This window comes from Oenanthe melanoleuca, chromosome 1 (assembly GCF_029582105.1).
Source record: "Oenanthe melanoleuca isolate GR-GAL-2019-014 chromosome 1, OMel1.0, whole genome shotgun sequence".
Taxonomy (NCBI): Eukaryota; Metazoa; Chordata; class Aves; order Passeriformes; family Muscicapidae; genus Oenanthe; species Oenanthe melanoleuca.
Genome location: NC_079333.1, coordinates 107,255,267 through 107,274,527, shown reverse-complemented (window position 1 = coordinate 107,274,527; position 19,261 = coordinate 107,255,267). Strand labels below are relative to the sequence as shown.

At 44.5% G+C, this 19,261-nt stretch overlaps 1 protein-coding gene across 1 annotated transcript; it reads right to left on the bottom strand.

The window, feature by feature from the left end:
* Positions 1–5,152: 5,152 nt before the first annotated feature.
* LOC130260318 (trefoil factor 1-like) lies at positions 5,153–8,604 on the bottom strand. The gene is made up of 4 exons (XM_056505584.1): positions 8,517–8,604; positions 7,447–7,593; positions 5,960–6,109; positions 5,153–5,384 (listed from the first exon to the last, which is right to left on the bottom strand). Exons 1-4 carry the CDS (start codon positions 8,596–8,598, stop codon positions 5,377–5,379), a joined length of 387 nt encoding a protein of 128 aa, XP_056361559.1. The 5' UTR covers positions 8,599–8,604; the 3' UTR covers positions 5,153–5,376.
* Between the last annotated feature and the right edge of the window lie 10,657 nt (positions 8,605–19,261).

Below are 19,261 nucleotides of genomic sequence, written 5' to 3'. Positions count from 1 at the left end.
GGAGTTCTTCATAGCCTGAGTGGCAACAAAAATTACTTTAAGCATTTTATGTGGCAGTTAATGCTATTAAATAACCCAACCATAAACTTCTCATTAGCAACACTGCAAAAATTAATATACCCCACATACAATTCCCATCCAGTGTGCACTCCAAATGGATGCATAAAATAAAAAGCATTTGAAAATAAAGGAGATTTCATTTTCTAACAGCTATCCATTTAAATCCTGCTTTGGAATGCAGGCTGGAGGCACCAAGGAGGTGTCTGGAGTGAGAGATGGGCTTGTTGAGCATGGGAGGGACCTGCCCAGGTGAGCAGTGAGCAGGTGCTGTGCTGTCAGCACTGACATCTTCCCATGGGACAGCCTTCAACAAGGGCTGGGTGGGAAGTGTTGCCACCTTCATTTAGGGGCAGAAAAGCTGTCAAGGGCTGGATTAGTCAAACTGACACTAATTGAATCCATTTCTGTTGTTTAGTGTGTTTTAAATTTCACAGCCTGGTTTGGTTCTGTGTCTTTTTTTTTTTTTTCTGTGACTTGTAGATTTTTTTCAAGATCTGTGAATTTTATTATGCACTGTTAACTCTGTGTGATGGCTTTTCTGGATTCCTGACATTCCTGTTCCAAGCCTGTGCCTGCACATGGGAAGGCTGAGAAAAAAGTCAATATTGTCTCTTCCATAGACAGAAAAGATTATCAAAACATGAAGCTGATCCACTGTCAGCCTGTGACAGCAAAAACACCCCTCAGAGTTGTTTTGTTTCCCCCAATTCTTTCTGACAGAGTAATTTTCTTGTCCTACTGCCTGTTTTGCTCTGCTGGACAGGCAGAATAAAGCTCCACCTGTTCCTAGGACCTTTTTTCTTACCCCCATGGCATCTGTAGAGTTAAATATGAAACAGATTTTGTGGCTTCATCAAGAGTCTTACAGGTGCTTTTTGTCTTTCTCCTGTGTAAGAATCAGACAGTAACTCCAAAGTACTGAAAGAAGAAACAAAAGTGACAATAAACCTTTTGATTTTGCTCCTTCTAATCATTGAAACTCATAGTCTGTGAAATGAAATTTTATGAAGTGAAAAATGGGAAATTTACCATTCACTGGCAGGGGAAGGAGCACCCAAGGATGGCAAAAAGGAAAAAGGAGCATCCTCTTCTACAGCACCTGAGTGCTGCCCAGCTGGTTCTAGAACTTGAATGCATTCTGTGTGCCAGCACAAATATTTTACAGCAAAGTCTGCTTCTCTGGCTGGTTTTTTCTAGTGCTGAGGACACATTTGTAGTCCATTGTGTACCTGGTGCTGGGACAGGGAGCATCCATGCTCTCTAAGGGATTTGGGCAGCTCAGGTTCATGTACCAACACTGGCAGCTTTCAAGTGCTTTAGAAGGCTCAGATGAGGGAAAAAGCTCCTGAATGATAATGGACTCTTTACCCAAAGAGGATTATTGTTTCTGGCAGAGTGCAGCTTGGAAAACTCACCTGAGAGCTTCTGGAATTCTCACCTGAACTTTGCTCCTGGGGAAGGTTGAGCAGCCATCACCCCAGAGCAGTGAATTTTCATTTTTGGACTACTCAGTCTGGCAGTGAGGGAAACTGAATCCGGGTCTAGAGATCATCATTCTGCCTGGATTTAACATAGGCAGCTAGGTTTGGTTTATTTTTTTGCTTTATTTTCTGTTCTCCAACCTATTTAATGGCATCAGGTTGAGTTTTCAAGCTTTAATAAAGTCAGTAACTCACAGACCTGTGGCAGCACCGTGGGATTTGGCTGTTCTCAACAGAGGAAATTTCAGTTTCCATATTCTTTTTCACTTCAGCTTAGCACCTTGTCTGAAATCTTTCTTGTGAACATGAGCTCTGCCAGAGGAGGTGTGTGACACTAGCAGGATCCACACCCTACCTGGAGTCATTTGGGAATGGCACCTGATGGAAGTGGCACATTGAAAAAAAAAAAAAAAGCCAACAACACTTTTTTTGGAGGTGTTTGCAGTTAAATCCCTTGTTCACATGGCTACAGGTTTGCTCTTTGTTGCTAGCACCCATCTGCTCTGAGCTCCTTGCCTGTCCTAGTTTTCTCCCCTGTTAGCTCTCCCTGTCAGCCAAACACAGTTTTCCTGATTACTTCAAAATGAGCCATTTCTGAGAACTTTCCCTTGGTGACAATTGCTTTAAAAGCCAGCAGAACATCTTCACTCACTGAAGCACCACTGCAATCAATCTGCAGTGTCAAACATGCTCTGTTCAGCCTTTATAACAGCTGGAGCTTTGCTGGCACTCAGCTGCCATGGTTGCAGTTTAGGACTATTGGGTATTCGGGATTTTAAACGTCATCCACTGTGTAATGGCCCCATCAGCACAAAGCCTTTGTGTCACAAATTGACACAAATGGGCTCCTGTAGCACCTCTGCTGACGAAAATCACAACGCTGACCTACTTTTTTTTCCTCTCCAGAAAAATATTCAGTGTTGGAACCCTGAACCCTGGTAGTTTTGAGCTTTCTGTGCTTTCTGGCACTGACCCCCAGGAGAACACTGCTTTTGACCTGAGGCCCTGGAGAAGCTTCCAAATTTGAGTGATGGAGTTAAAATCATGGGTGTGTAGTTAAATAGAAGTGTGTGATTTCACATGGTGAAGGGTTTTGGATTTGGGGTTTTAGGATATAGTAATAGTAATATGGGACAAGATGGAGGTTCTTGGGTGTTGTCTCTTTCTTCCTTCTTGCTCCTTCTTCTCCATGGTTTCAGGCAGTAGTTTTTGGTTGGACAGTCACTGCTGCACTGTGGGTCACATAAAATTTGGTTACTGGGTCAAAAGTACAAATAATAGATGTTAATTTTTAGTTGGATAGTTAGCCTTTAAAAGACCTTGTAACTAGCTAGGTACACCTCCATTTTCTCACTTTTGGCTTGATAGCTAGAAGTGCTGAAGAACTCTCTGTGCTTTATATAAGATTTAATAAACAACCAAGTCCAAACAAGAAATCCATCTCTTGAGCATTCAATCCTGACTCTGAGTGAAGGCAGGAGAAAAAACCAAACCACTGGCAATTCAGAACTTTGTTCACTTATTTAGCACTGGCTGCAGTGTGTGCAGAGCTGCAGATACAAAGGGTGAACCTTCACTTGAGGCTTTTTCTCCCTGGGGCTGTAAATGAGGCCCATGGACACTGACTCAGGTGAGGGGAGCCCTCAGAGTGACCCTGAAGGGGAGGAGAGGAGGGTCCCTCCTTTTGTAGCCACATCTCTGCAGTCCTGCACACTTCTCTTTGGTGTGCACTCCAGTTTTGGGGTCTCACTTTGCTCTGCCTTGGCTCTGCTGTCATCTTCAAATCCTCAGTGGCTGTGGCTTCCACTCTGCTTCTGCCAGCTTTATTTTCTCACTAAAAATATTGTTTTTTAGAATTCTAGGCAGTTTTTTTCAGCTTCATTTGTGTGGGTGTTGATAACAGTCTACCTAGAGAGACCTCAAGCACTTCCCAAATGTAAATTCCCAGAACAGACATCATCCCTTGAGACTTAGTGATGATGGCATATCCTTAGGTAATAATTATTAGTGCTGTGAGCAACTAACTCTGATTTATAACTCTGAATGTCTGGAGCTGCTGCATGACCCAGTGGTGGCTCAGCTCTTGGGAATTTGTGGTTAGTTTAGCTTGGGAATTTGTGGTTAGCAGTTTGTGGTTTGTGCAGGTGACATCATGCCCAGGGAGGATGCTGAGGGCACTGGGTCTGTTCAGCCTGGAGGAGTGAGGAGCAGAGGGGCAAACACTGATCTCTGCCCTGTGTGACAGTGACAGGACTGAGGGAATGGCCTGAAGCTGTGTCAGGAGTGGTTTAGGTTGGGTATTAGGAAAAGGTTCTTCCCCCAGAGGGTGGCTGGGCACTGAACAGGCTCCCCAGGACAGGGGGCACAGCACCAGCCTGGCAGAGCTCAAGGAATGTTTGAACAACACTCTCAGGCACAGGGATTCTTGGGGCTTGGGCTCCAATTCAAGTTGGACTTGATTTTTGTGGGTCCCTCCCAGCTCATCATTTTCTGTGATTCTTGGAAACACCTCCAAAGACCTTCAGCCCACTGCTCAGTTTATTGCTCCTATTGCAGCTGGTACCTGACCATATTCAAACCATATTATTGAGCCTGTTGCAAGTGGTTTATGAATAACTAATTTTTTATCTGGATAAACTTACTCATCACTAAAGTGCACAGGGATAAATCAAACCTCCAAGGTGGCATGTCAAGGAGGAAGATTTTTACAGTGGGGGTGAGGAAAGGCTGCAACAGGCTGCTCAGAGAAGTGAAAAATCCCTGGAAAAGTTCAAGAACACATTGGACAGGGCTAGGAGCAATGTGATCAATGCCCTTGCTCACTGCAGGGAGGTTGGATTAGATGCTGTTAAGGTCCCTCCAAATAAACCATTCTATAATTCTGTGATTCTGTGTCTCCATCTTTCTCCTGCAGCACAGCCCTGTACAGCTGCTCTCCCTGCTGAGCCTTGAGCAGTTTGCTGCTGCAGCAGCCTCAGGTTCCCCATTTTATTCCCAGCACAGCTCTTAGAGGCTCTTTCTGCCCTGGGCTCTTCCCTGGGCTCTTCCCTGGGCTCTTTCCTGAGCTCTCACTCATTAAAGATTCCCAGGGGAAAGCAGCCACACGACACCAGGAGCTTCTCCTGTGCCTACTGAGACACAGCAGCTCCATCTCAGGTTTGGGCCAGGGCTGGGAGAGCCTGTGTGCTGCTTTTAGTGTTGTAGATTCATTTCCTGAGTGTGAGCCATGGGACCTGCTTGTGGTGAGCACCAGAGAAGGGAGATGCAGAGAGCAGGAGGTGTTTGAGTGAAACCAGCTATCAAAGGTACCCTTCCCTATGTGTCAAAGAGGAAAAAAAAGCCCAAACACAGAGCTAAATCTATATAAAGGCAAACTCTGAGTATTTGCAGCATTCAGAAGGATGGGTGGCCTGTGGGATGCCAGCTAAGAAATTCAAGCAGAACTTGCAAGTGTGAAGTGTAACCAACACAAGAAGCTGAGTGCTGTGTTCCTTTTGGGAGCACTGGTGCCTGCTCCCTCATCAGCAGGTTGCTGACATGCCAAATTTCCTGGGAAATGGAGAAATACCCAGCTTTAAAATAAAGACAGCAAAAAATAAAACCCTCACAAGTTGTGTAGTATTTCTTTTATTACAGTGAAAACCTGTGTGGTCCTAGCCTACTGAAAGAATACAAGCAACCAGTAACTTTTCATCAGAAAGGAGTCAATCCCAGATAAAAAAACCAGCCTAGAAATCCTGTCTGTTGCAAAATACAAAGTCTGAGTTGGAACCTCTGTAGCTGTTCCATTGGAGTAGATCCAAAGATTGCAAAGTTCTTGGTGGAAGTTTCTCCTTTAACAAGCTGGGGAGGTAAAAAGGAGAAGCAGATTAAGGGACGTAAATCACACAAGATGCCAGGAAATGTTTTGCCTCAATGCAGGACATCTAAAAAGCAATTTTTTTAGCCATCTCCACCAACCCCCATACGTAGATGTGTTTACCATCTATGATCCAGATCAGTAAAAGCAAATTATGGTGAAATGTGGGTAGTACAGAACACAGTGTGGCTGAGGCTATTGGCTATTAAATATGCTGAGAGGTCAATTTTAACCAAAACAAAGTTAGCTGGGGATCAGAAATTTCTGTAGGTTTCATTCCATGTTTCCAAAACAAAGCCTTTTTTCTCTCATGCTGATAAAGTGGATGTGAGCTGGGTGGCTGCACCTCTATTACCTGAGCCCAGACTATGACACTGCCCACAGATCCCGGGCTCAGATGCATCAGCAGCACTCCACTCTGTATAACGAGCATTTTTTTAGGGTTTAGCCACTTTTTTCTGCTCACACCTTTAGGATTCTCTGGCTGGGCAGAGCAGGGACAGTGCCAGGAGCTGTGGGGCACCCCAGGGACACGGGGGACACCTCCTGGGGACATTACCTTCCTCCACATTGCGGTGGTAGAAGCACCAGGGGACCCCAGCAGGGTGTGCCCTGAAGCAGCAGCCCTTCCTTGTGCACTCCCAGGGCTTGATGCCAGGGTGGCCACAGTTTATCCTGTGGTAGGGATCGCTGGGACACACTTTCTTCACTGTGTAAAGCAAAAAAAAACAAACCAAAGGAAGGACAATGTGTTACTTCGTGCTCCGTCTGCCTGGTGATGTATTTCACAAATAAAAGGCAGGAGGCAAAGGTGAGGTCACTGGGCAGATGTGATGGCCATGGTGACCTTCTCTGAACCCATTTCAGCCAGCAGATTTACCCAAATCCTCACCCAGCCTCCCAGGCAAAACTAAATTCCAAAGGGTGATGAATTTCTGCTGAGCCCCAGGGATGAGAGGAGGCAAAATTCACCCCTGGAAGTGTCTGGCAGCAGCCCATCTTTACCTTCCTAAATCCAGCAATGGGTGGAAAGTCCTGTGTCTCCTGGGGTGGTAACACACACTGGGCTCAGACCAGGGTATGTCCATGACCTGACCCCATGCCAGCCCCAGGGCAGCCTGGCTAACACAGGGAGCACCACCCAGCCCTCTCTGCATGCCAGCTTAAGCTACAGAAAGGGAATAAATCTTTAGGAGGAAATCACAGCTCTTCCAGGCACTTAAACTAAAATCCCAAGTAAAGAGATTATACCACCCTGCTTGAATACTTCAGTTTTCCTCTCATGGAGCAGTTCTGCTCAGAAAAGCAATTCTATGAAAATGGAACCCCAAGTTGCTGCTGCTCGTTTTTCAAGATTTACAAGAATTGCAAGCAGTGCTCAAAAACAAAATTTCTGACTGTAATTCCCTGTTGACTAATCTCAATTTATATCAGGTTCTTCTGTTGGGTAGCATTGCCTTTGCACCCTCATTTCTTTTCATGTCACCTGTGCAGCTGCTGAGACTGCCCTGGAGTTCTCCTAAGGAGGAGTTGTGCTGCCAGCCCAGCAAATGTAGCTTACACTGAGATAATTAATGCAGCTAATTACACTCCATTACTTAACACACTTATGTAAAGTATACAGCTAATCCTAGAAAGACCAGGAGAGCAGCTGTTATCCTCTCTGAGAAAATAATGGTAAAAAATAGAAGCAGGATGCTGACAGATGTCAAACAAGTATCCACACAGCAAACCCATTTAAATAAATGCTGAGTATCCCTTGCTCTACCCATGGACAAGACCACAAATGACAATAAAATCTAAGTAATCAGCACAGGTTGGTGGATAACTAGAAGCTGAAGGAAGAGGAAATATATTGTGTGAAGAGGATGAGGAAGAGGTCTGATGGGTAAGCAAGGCTTGACTGCATTTTTCACCACTGGTCTCCTAACAGAGTTTTGTGCCCACTTTTCTTGCCTAAGGAGAAAAGCAGAACTGCTCCCTGGTTGTACACATTTCTGGATAATCAAACACAAGGAAAATCAGCGTTTCTGGCAGAGATATTACCTTTCTTTGGTTTAGGATTGTAGCACCAGGGGACGCTGGGGACTGAAGCGTTGAAGCAGCATCCAATTTTCTTGCACTCTGCTGCTGAGATCCCCGGGTAGCCACAGTTTGTCCTCTCCCTGGGAACCACTTTACACTGGCATTTTGCTGTCAGGACAAAAGGAGCAAGTCACAGGGTGTCAGTTTGCACACTTTTTATGGAGGGGTGTTCATCAAATGCTCACTGGGAACAATGTTCTTTCCCTAAATTCTTCCCATCTTTTTGGTTCCCTGCTAAGACCACAACCTGATGGTTTAAAAGTTGCTTTTAAACCTCTACCAGTTTTGGTCAGGGCTGTGCATCCCACTTTGGGAGTCTGTGGTCTCACTTGCAGCCAAGTCAGCCCAACACAGTGGGGTTTATGGACTTCATATTGACCACACCAAATGGGAAATCCCAAGAACTTCAAATATTATGTTATTAAATGCCCATCTCATGTGAAGAGAAAAAGGCTTAAGGATCCAGCGGATATTCAACAGGTGCAAAGACAAAAAACCTTTTCATTCTTGACAGGTGAATATAAAATACAGGATGATGTGCAAATAGCTGCAGCTTTTAACATTTTAAGTCATTTGCACAGTCAGCCACAACCAAGAAATTCTGGAGCTGTCCTCCAGCTGTCATTGAGTTACTTGCTTTCTACTCCTGGAGCTCTCTAAATGACTTGCCTTTAAATGAGGAGGCGGATAGACTCCTTTAAAACTGTGTTCACATGGCAAAGCAGCATAAACCAAATGTCAGAAGAAAATTTAGACAAAGCTGGCTCCTGTTCCAGCCCTGGTCCTGTTCTAGCGACCTCCTCTGCCTCTGCAGCAGGTTCCTGGTTATTCCACCAACACAAGAGTTCAGCTGCAGTCTTTCACGTTTTGCTATACATCTCTCTGATAAAAATTAAAAAGCAGGCTCCACTTGGGGAAGCAATAGCAGCACAGAGAGGCATTTTCTGCTAGAGCTGACAGGATCTGGCTGCAGGCGGCGGGATGAGGGTCCCACACGTACCTGGAAGGCAACAGCACAGGGATGTACTTACTTGGAGGTGCAACTCCCTCTGCCAGGGTGCTGAGGGCTATGATGAGGGTGATGGAGAGTGCACAGACCACCTTCAGGTCCATGGCTCTGGCAAGAGGAGAGGTGCTGCTTTCCCTGGAACCCGCGGGTTTTATGCGCTGCTCATGTTTGCCCAGCGAGCTCTGATAACATTGTTCCATCTGAAGCTTCACCCAGAAGGTTGGGTTTTCTTTTGTTTGGTTAGGAAGTGTTGCCATGCATATTTTGATATCCCAGAGATAAATTTCTGGGCTCCCTGAGCTATTGATCACATATCTATTACGTACCTATAGATACATGTCTATTATGTGATCCCATAATCTATCAAATGGATGCTGCTGGGTGCCCTGGGTACCAGAGGCTCTGGCTCTGAGTGCCAGACTTCATTCTGCTCTGATTTCATTGCCTTTAGAGTATTTTAGACAGCCAGTTTTATTTTCCATTCATCACTGAAAAATGCATACCTCTATTTTTCTACCCAGTGTATCTTTTCTGCCTTGATTTTTCCCTGGCCTTAAGGTTTTGGTTTTGCTTACTCTGAAACAGGAAAGGGAGAAGGGAGCTGTGATACCTCCAAGCTTCAGGAGACCACTGTGCACCTGAAAAAATACATAAACACAGAAAGTGGAAGGTGTGACTGAGAAATTAGCACATAAGGCCACTGTTGGTTTTCACACAAGGGAATTTAGGAAAAGAAGGTAAGAGCAGGAAAAAAAACAAACCCCAAAAGCTCAAGGGCATAAAGACAAGAGACAAGAGAAGAAATGAGAGTTTCTGTAAGGTCTCAGCCTGCCCCACAGGTGCTGTGCTCATCCAGGCATCAGTCCTGAGTGTCCCAGTTTTATTTTGGAGTTGCTGCCCTGTGCAAGGTCCTGTTCCAGTGGTGCCACAACAGGGGCTGTCCCCACCCCCTCTGCCTGATCCCCAAAGCAGAGCAGCACTTCCCAACCCATCCAACACCACCTGCATGGGTTTTGCCAAAACCAAACTTCTGAAACACCATGCTTGACCTAATAATTTCCTGCTTGCTTTTCTCCTGGTTTTTCCCAGACAGCCTTGTGGGACAACAGGCTTTAGGACTTGGACTGCTGAAGGTTTAAATCTTCCTTTTGGACAATCTTCTACCATTTACTGTAACAATTCTTAACTTCTAGCTACTTGTGAACTCTTAAAGACAATCAGAGCAGTGCCAGGGAGGAGGGAGAATCAGTGGGATGGTGGAACCACCTCTGCACCTGCAGGGCAGGCAGGGCAGGCTGCAGCCCCTTGGGTGCCCTGCAGCATCACCTTTCCTATGGGAAAACCACCAGGCAACCCTCCCTGCTCATCATCAAAATAAAGAGAGTCAATGCACTTTTTTGATCTCTGACAGAACTGTGTCTTTTTGCTTTGGAGTATTGTATATTAATTTGTTTTGTGTACCTTTCCATTACAAAGCTCAGTGAGAACTTTCAGCTTCTATGGTTGTGTTTTGGAGGAAGAGTTGAAAAGTATTTCCAACAAAGTGGAAGGGATTTTGCTCTACAGGGGAAAAAATAATAGTTTTTTTACTAAAGGTTAACTTATTCAACACTTTATGGAATGTATTTCTATTTAAGACATGGGTGGCATTTCTCATTGACAGTCACAATTCATAGATCAGATAATTTGTGATATCCATGGCACAAGACACCAGGCTGCAGGCAGAAGAGGGCTGTGCTCCATCACTCAGCAGCTCACATCACACTTCCTACCTCCATCACATAGAGAAAACATCAGACTAAAAACTGTAAAATCCCATTTTCCCTTTACAGGCAAAGTTCCACCATGATGCCTGTGCAGAGAATGCCTTGGTAGTTTTTCCAGCAGGGAGGTGGGCAGTGAGTTTGGCTGCAATGAGCACCAGAGGAAAGCAGAGACCCCAAGGGGACCGCGCTGCTTTTGGACCTCCGTGGAACTCTCAGAAGATTATCAGCCCATCGTGTGAGTCAGCTGAAACTGCAGATAAGGTCTGTGCTCCTGCTCCTTTCTGGACATTAATTAAGCCCTTATCTGCTGGCTGTCACCTCTTGGGCCCGATCCCAGCTGCGGGCACAAAGGCAAATCTCCCCCCGAGCTCTCTCTGCGGAAAGAGCGTTTGATTGGCATCTCAGAGCAAACACAGAGCAAGAAATGAGCTGCCTGCTCCCTGCCAGGGGATTACTTAAAGATCTTTAATATGTTTATATAGCAAAGCCTTGAAAATTATCTGGGGTTTCCCTGTGAATGTGTTTCCTTCTGTGAGGCCGGCACCTACCTGAAGCTTTTGGTAACTCTGGGAGGATCTCGGGCTCTGCAAGTGCCCGTGGCCAGAAGGGGCTTGGAGGGCTCCTTGCTCCTCCCTAAGGTCCACTGATGCCTGAAGAGGCTCCCTGGAACAAAGGAATAAAATAAGTATTTATTAAATACCTTTATCCAAAGGATTCACCTTGGGCAGTACAAGAGCCCTTGGCTAAACCCAAGTCAGATGTCAGGTCACGAATTTTTATACTATTATAAGTATAAACACTTTTATAAGTTTTGGTCCATTTCTATGTTGGGGTTCATTGTCCAATCCCAGCTCCAGGTCCTGCAGTCCCACCCTCCCAGACTCTCTCCTCCATTCTCTCTGTTTGCACTTTTTGGGGCTGAAGCTGCTGCGTGTCCTTGGTTCTGGGGCTGGACAAAGATTGTTTTGTGTGACTGAGCTGGGAGGAGAACTTGTAACACTCTATATGAACTTCAGTCTCACACACCAATGCAGTGCAGGATCTAGAAAATATAAAAGCTAAAACTTAAGGCATCACTGTGTCCTCCCCTGGTCCCTTTCAGCTGCTCTCATTTCCTTCCCAGCAAGGACAAGGAGAAATCACCACAGCTGGTATTGGATCTTGCTGTGGTTTAGTGGCAGCCTGCAACTCTTCATTCTCCTAACCCAGAACTTTTGAGGGATAAGAGTATTTTTTTATCTCTTTTCACTTAAAATAACCAGCAGGTGTCACAACTTTGATTTTCATCCTAAAGGGAGTGTTTTAGAAGGGAATTTCCTATTGTGGTAACAGTTAGTTTGAATGCTGACATGAAGAAATCTGTCACTGGGCAACATCACTGCTTTTGAGCCCACAAAGTAAATCCCAAGTTTTAAGTGCTCTCTAAAATAAATCATCATAACAGAAAGAAAAAATCAGTGGCAAAAGAGAGGGGTTTCTGCAATTTGCTCCTTCCAGCTGTGCATAACACAGAAAAGTACAAGCTGAAATGCCTCAAACCAGGACAATATCTGTCTGTCTACCAGATAACACTGAAGGGTCAAAAAAACAAACAGATAAAACCCTACATCTTAATTCTGAAAATGGACAGTTCAAAATAACCCTTGAGATTCATGGCTTTGATAAAGATCCCTACCACAAATCTATTAATGCAGTTGTCAAAATCTACTTGAACTCTGTGAGTTCAAACTTCCTTCAGGGAATTGTATGAAATAATATGTCATTTCTACAAACCACAGACAGTGCTGGAAGAGGACTTTTGTCACATTTCTGTGGCAAATATCCTTGCCCAAGGTGAAAAGAAAGATTTAATTACTGAAGATAATCATATGTGCAACTCAGAGCTGAGTCAGATCTAAAAGCCTGAATTTCAGCATCCAATACACTACAAAAGGTTTGATTGTGACTGCACAGCCCAGTTTAGAAATACAGATCTGAGCCAGTAATTTTCCCTAATGCTTCTGGGATCTCCAAGCACTTCATTATCTCAGCATCACCATCCGTTTTTGTGAGCACCAAAATAACCCCAGAAAATCCTTATTTTTCCTGAAATGAGGTGGGGACCAGCCTGTGGAGAGGAGGACACACTGGAGCCAGTAAAGCAGGGAAATATGCAATTTGTTTCTTTTCTGGAACTGATCAGATTTATAGTGACCCAGAGAAGGGAAGAAACTCCTGAGAAATGCAGATCTGACTCAAGATGTGGCCACTGAAAGGTCTTGTTGTGATAATGGTTGGGATGAATTCCAGTTTACCGTGCCACAGGCAATGAGGGAGCCCAAATCCTGACCTATTACTGTCTAAAAAGGGACAAACAGATCAAGAAGACTTATGAAATTGAGCTTAAAGGAAGAGTAAAATGTGTGAAATGCTGGCAAACAGCAGGGTGCTGTTGAAGGACACAATAGGAAAAACTCAATAAATATTTACCATTGAACAAAAAATATGAAAAGGATGTCCTCAGGCACACATATAACCCAGAATAATTAAATGAGAGAGTAAAGGAAGCTACTAGAAGAAAAATGACCTTTTTTGTTTTCCAAGTAAAATAAATAAAATAGAAGAAAAAAAATACTGCAGGAAAGTAAATTCACAAAGAGGTAAACAAATAATTTCTTTTCAGATAGGAGACAAAGGTCAGCAATCACAGGGGAGAGGAGAGGATTTTTGCTCAACATACTCATGATCAGGAAAGCTTGGTGAATAATGAAGTGATGAATATGCTGATGATTCAGAATTATTTTTTCATATTTTTAAAAAGGTGCAGCTAGCTGAACAGTTGTGGAAATATCTTACAAGATTGACTGGGTGATAAATGGTAAATGAAATAAAAAGTAAAGTGCACAGAGGAAGAGTAACCTAAGTATATAATCACCAAGATGGGCTGCAAATTAGCTCCTGTCACTCACACAGCTCCCCATCACTGTGGATGAGCCAGCTAAATATTCAAAGTGAAAAAAAAAAAGGCAAATTGCTTTCAGTAGTTATTAGGAAAGGAGTACAAAGTAGAAAACACAATTCTGGTATGGGCCCAGTCCCTTTGTGACATTCTGGCTGCCATGAGTTTAAAAGGAGACAGTGTAATTAGGAAAGATGCTGAGAAAAGCCCTCTGGCTCATGAGAGCAATGAGCTGTGGAAAAATGTTTTGAAGAGTGTAGGGATCTTAGAAACTTAGTTGTCACAGGACAGATGGGGAAATTTGTCCTGGATAAAACCTGGATGGTTCCTGAGAGGGCTCCTGCAGAGTTCTGCTGGGACCTTTGCAGCTTAGCAGGCTCACAAAGCAGCTGAAAGAGGAGGTGAGAGGGTAAAACCTGCTGGTGACACAGAATTTCCTTGGCAGTAAAAATATGAGGCAGTTGCTCGGATGGATTGTGCAAAAATGTAATGACTGCAGAGCTGGATGGCATTGAGACATCATGTCTGGAAACATGAGTGATGCACACCTGGGAAAGGAGCAATCCCACCTTTTCAGTTACAGTGAAGGACCCTGAGCTATGGTGACCTCTCAGGTTGTGGTGAGAGCAGTGTGAGGATGACAGGAGCAGATGGAGGATAACAGACAGTTTGTGAAAACACCAGCTCAGTGCTTAGCAACCGTGAGAACTGCAAATGACAAAAAAGCAAATAACAGTTCTTAGGCAAGGAATAGAGAATCACAGACTTAAAAAGTTTTTCCATTTCATGAACTCACTGTGTTCTCAGTCTCCAGCCTGTAAAAGGTCCCGTGGTGGGGATGGCAGTGTGGGGCAGCATCCACATCAGGAATATTTATGTATTTATGTACACCAGGTCTCTCCAGATCCTCACAGATCACAGGGGGCACAGCTCATGGTCTCATCTAACATAAAAGTCTCAGTGGTAAGTTAGAAGCACATGAAGGAGGATGGTTCATCACCTAGCACAGGAATCTGATGCAATTCAGCTGTGGATGCTAAAACTCCCCACAAGCCTGAAAAGCAACTGGATGAACTCATTGAAGAAAAACTGCTTGGGGCTATTAAATCCCCAAACTGCACATGTATCTCAGGAAATGTCTTAAGCTGCAAATCCTTGGAGGCTGGAAGGGTATTTTTGTGAAAGCATCACTGCCTGTGGCTGGCTGGACTTGAGCAAATATTGCTTATAATTTCTCAGAATAAAACAACCAGAGAGCATTCAGTAAAATGATGGAGCAGGAGTGGGAAATGAGAATAAAGTGGTGTATGACTGGATTATCTCTGCTTCTTGTTGAAGTTTTCCTGTGACCACCTGTAACTGGCTCAGGGAACTGGGCTAGGAAGGGATTAATTTAGTTTGGCCCATCCCATGATTTCATCATTGCATCTTTATTTTCATCATTTCTCAGGGACATCTTTTCAAATCATCCAGTGACAGTTTCAAGCTCAAAACCAAGATAATCTAGTTTGTGTTTAATACCGAATCTGGTAAAATGTCCCAGTTTGAAGAATGGAAAATGCTGTGATGGGTGGAGCTTTGCAGATCATTCCAAACCTCCCCAAAACCTGAAGCAAGCCCACACCTGTGGATTGGCTGTGATTCCCAGAAGGAAAACTCAAATCCAGCACCACTCCTGACATGGAGAAGGTTTCTGGGTCTGTTCCCTTCCACAGTGACTGGTGGGAAGGAGGGATTCCCACATATTAGTGGCACCACATATTAGTGCTTATCTTCTTTTTTCCTCTGCCTTCTCAGAGCCAGGATTGAAGCACGAGAGATGGATTTTTGTGTTCAGACTCGGTTGTTTATTAATTCTTACCTATAGTACAGGGAGTTCCACAGCACTGCTAGCTAGAAAGCCAAAAGTGAGAAAACTGTATCTTGCTTGTTACAAGGTCTTTTAAGGCCTAACTATCCAATTAAAAGCTAACATCTATATTATGTATACTTTTGACCCAATGACCAAACTCCTGTGACCTGCACTGTGGTACCTTCTATGCAACCAAAAACTATTACCTGAAACTAAGAAGGAAGAAGAGCCAATGCCCAAGAACCTTGTCCCATACCTATTACTAAATTTCAAACCCCCAAATTCCAAACCCTTCAGCATGGGAAATCACACACTTCTACCCAAACTACACACCAGTGATTTCAACTCCATCACTCAAATTTGGAAGCCCTCTCCATGGCCTCAGGTCCAAAGCAGTGTTCTTTTGGGGGTCAGAGCCAGAAAGCACAGAAAGTTCAAACTCCCAGGCTTCAGGGCTCCAACACAGGTGCAGTGAAAGAGCATCACCTGCAAGGGGCACGAGCCAACACCTCTCACCTGCACACAGGGACAGGAGGGCACTGAGAGCACCCAGCAGCCCCAAGCACTGATGTTCTGGGTGCAATGGCATGGAACAGCTGATATATATTGTCCATATTGCATCATTTCAGCACATTTCATTCATTAATGTCAGAGCAATTAGCAGGGTAACCAGGAGCAGGTCAGCAGCCATTTACTCTGCAAGCTAAAAGGAAATGTTACCCCTTTCATTTTCTGGCAGTTTCTTAGAGCAGATTGAGAGCTCTGGGTTTCACCTCACATGTCAAGGATTTAATATTATTTGGGACACATGAGATATTAAAAAAAAAAAAAAAAAAAAAAAAAAAAAAGGATCCATAGCTCAAATTTGCTACTAGGGGAACAGTGATCAAAACTTTGAAAACTAGGCAATGCAGGCAAAGGGCTGCAAGGTTATTTCTGACACAAATAGCTAAAGAGATAAATACAAATGAGAAATGCCTGAAATAGGAGAAGGAGGAGACCTAGGAAATAATAAGTGAGTCTAAGACCCTGAGTGGGAGGAAAAGGTCATTTCAGAGAAGTTTTGCCCCAGTGGTTTCAAAAGCAAAAAGACATTGCCTAAACTGCTGTCTCCAGCTGATGGTGAGGACTGGAGAGGCTGAGAGGGACGTGCAGTGTGACAAGGTCTGTAAAAGAATTGAGGTTAGAAAGTGACCTGGGACAGCTCAGCTGAGCTGATGGCAAAAATTACCTACAGAGCTGGCAGAGTGGAATCAAGATTATTGCTGTTTTTAGCAAGTTTCACTTATTGCTCTTTTCATTGATGACTGTGAAGGGAGGAAATATTGGCCAGGAAGTGTTTCTTCTGCACCAATTAAATGTGGTTAAAAATAGAGGGAGAAATATTAAGCTCCAATGTTAGCAAGAGTTGATATATGATGATTACTGGCAGAGCTACTTCAGGGGAAACTGTGTCTCTATTCAGTTCAATTCTTCAAAGGATTTAACAAAATAAAGATAGAAAAAAAAGTAGAAAGAAAGAAAGGAAGTAGAAATTTCAACAGGAAAAAAAAGGCTAGCCATGAAATTTCTTTGAAATCTTCACTTTAAAGATTTTAAAGAGACTGGGCATACAAAATGAACTGTAAAGTTCTGGCAAGAATCAGAAAAGAAGAAAAAAAAACTTTCTATACAGGAAAATCTTAACAAGAATGTCTTATTTTACTGTGGGTTTTTAAAAAGTTACTGCTGGTGAGAGCATTGCAGAAGCCAGAGCTCAGCCCAGAGGAGCACCTGGAGGTTTCCAGCTGGGATGAAGGATGCCAGGACAGAGGAAATGGCACCTGAGGCTGCCCTTGCTGTGTCCTGCTTACCTGGAGTAACCCCAGGAAAAGTGATGCAAGCACTCCCAGATCTGTGGTGAGGAGCAAGAACTGGATCAAATGCACCCAGCAGCATCAAAATACAGCTGTTAGAGCTGGCTGGGATCTCTCCAATGTAAAGTTTTGTCAGGATGAGTAGATCGAAGCAGAAACTTCATGCCTGCAAGGATTGCATGGCAGAACAGCTCTGTGACAGCTCTTCCCAACCTGAAGGTGTTTTGGGACAGGGCAGACAGCAAGCAAGAGGGGTCCTGGTCACCTCAACAAAAAGCCATTTGCAGCAGTTCCTGGAAGGGAAAATCCATCTGGGCTTTTAAAAACACCAAAAATACCACAGCTGGTTGATGAATTCCCTGAGCCTGGAATGGCCAGTGAAGAGGACACTGGACCTCTTGTGGGCAAGTGTGTCCAGAGCTCAAGGCAGCACAGTTTGCCCTTGCCCACTTGCCAAGGATCTGGCACTGGCTCAATCTTCCCCACTCTCTGAAGCCAGAAAACCCCTTTGATAGTGAGAACATAAAGCTGGTTTGGTGCAAACAGCAGAGCAATCAAATTTTGATGATGCAAGATTTTGCTCACATTTTCTCTCTATGTCACACAGACAATGCAGGAGCCCAAGAGGGCTCTCACGTTGGATCACTGCTTTAAATCTGTCATTTGTAGCACAATAAAGTGAATTGTCAAACATATTTCTGTCCACAGTAGCAAAACAGCAATTAATCCATGCCCATAAATACAGGGGGGGAAATGCTAATACTGCAGTAAACCAAGCAGCTTCTCTTTCTAACATATTTTGCTTTCCATAAATGAGACCTGAATTCTCAATGCCTCTCAGCTAATGGGAAAATTTTGAAAACCTAATTAAAAGGTCTCTATTCAGTGGGCTGTAGAGAATCTATAGCAGTGGAACTGCCTGTGTCAGACAGATATGCCACTGATGGTCCTGTGGGAGCTAATGATGAAGGGACTGCAAGAAAGGATGGAGAGGAAAAGGAACTGGGGGAGAAAAAGAACAGGGCAGCAGGCTGGGCATTGTTTCAGACACTGTGGTGGTGTGCAGGTAGGCTGGGGAAGGGACAGGGCTGGGGACATGCTGGTGTCAGCCCTAAAAACGTGCTGCTGAGACCCAGTGCCTGTGGCAAAGCCCCTGAGGCTTCTGCAAGGGCAACAGCAGCAGCAGCTGTGAGCAAAAACATGCTGAGAGAAAGCTTTGGCACTGATGGACTTCATGCAAACCTGATGGATTCAGGGGGAGATCACAGCATTTCTCATTTCACCAGCCACAGAACAAACTCTGCTTTTCTCCCAAAGTAAAACCAGTTTGCCCAAAGCTGGAACAGGCTCTTGCCCAGCACTACAGGCACGTTCATGCCAGGCAGGTAAATAAAGGAAAGCAGCCCAGCCCCACTGAAAATGCTTAACTGGTGGCAAATGTTCCCCTCCTGCACCTTTAGAGAGCCTCTGTGTTAAATTCTGAGCTGGCAGTGCAGAGCACAGGCACACAGCACTTGGCAGCCAAGGGTCTCTCCCTGGGGATATTCCAGAGCCATCTGCACACAATCCTGTGCTCTGGGAGCCCTGTTGGGCAGGGAGGAGGGACCAGAGGAGCCACTGTGCTCCCTTCCAGCCTGACCCACCCTGGGAAGGGCTTTGCAGTGGCAGCAGCCACTGCTGACAGGAGGCCAGTGGGGTTTAATTGCTTATAAACCGAGCTGTGAGTTTCTGGTAGTTGGAACCCAATGTTCCTCTGTTCTACAAATGCTTTTCCTGGGTTTTAGTCTCAGCCAGGTTGGACTTTGGATGGTTTAAAACCTCCTTATTCACCTCCTCGATAACAGAGGAGAGGTTTGGAAATGTGGAGAACATGAGGCCCCTGTAAAAAAGGGGGGCTGGTTTATGAAGAATCCAGGCACCCCTCCCTCCCTGCCTGCCAAATGTCCTCCTCATTCACTTTCACCTAATGCCCAATTAATTGTTTGCAGTAAGAAGGGCCACCTGCAAGGGGAGAAGCTGAGAGGGGAATTCTGTGAGTCAGAAGGAAGCTTTGGAAGCTGGGAGCCCAGCAGCTCTCACCTGAAGGTTAACCAAGCAGGTAAATCCCTGCTCAGTCCCTTTCCCCTTTAAGATACTTTTACTTAATGAACATTAGCAGTAAGAGAAAAAGTCCTGCCAATAATTTAAATTATTTGTTGCCACATCTAAATGCCCTGCTGTTTGTGCTGGGATCTATTCAGAGTAACTTATTTAGTAAATGCTTTGTTTGCTTAATCCTAAGAGTAGTTTTATACAAACTTTGATTAGAACGTTCCCTACCAGTTTTGGGAGTGAACACACTGGTCAGGAATTTTC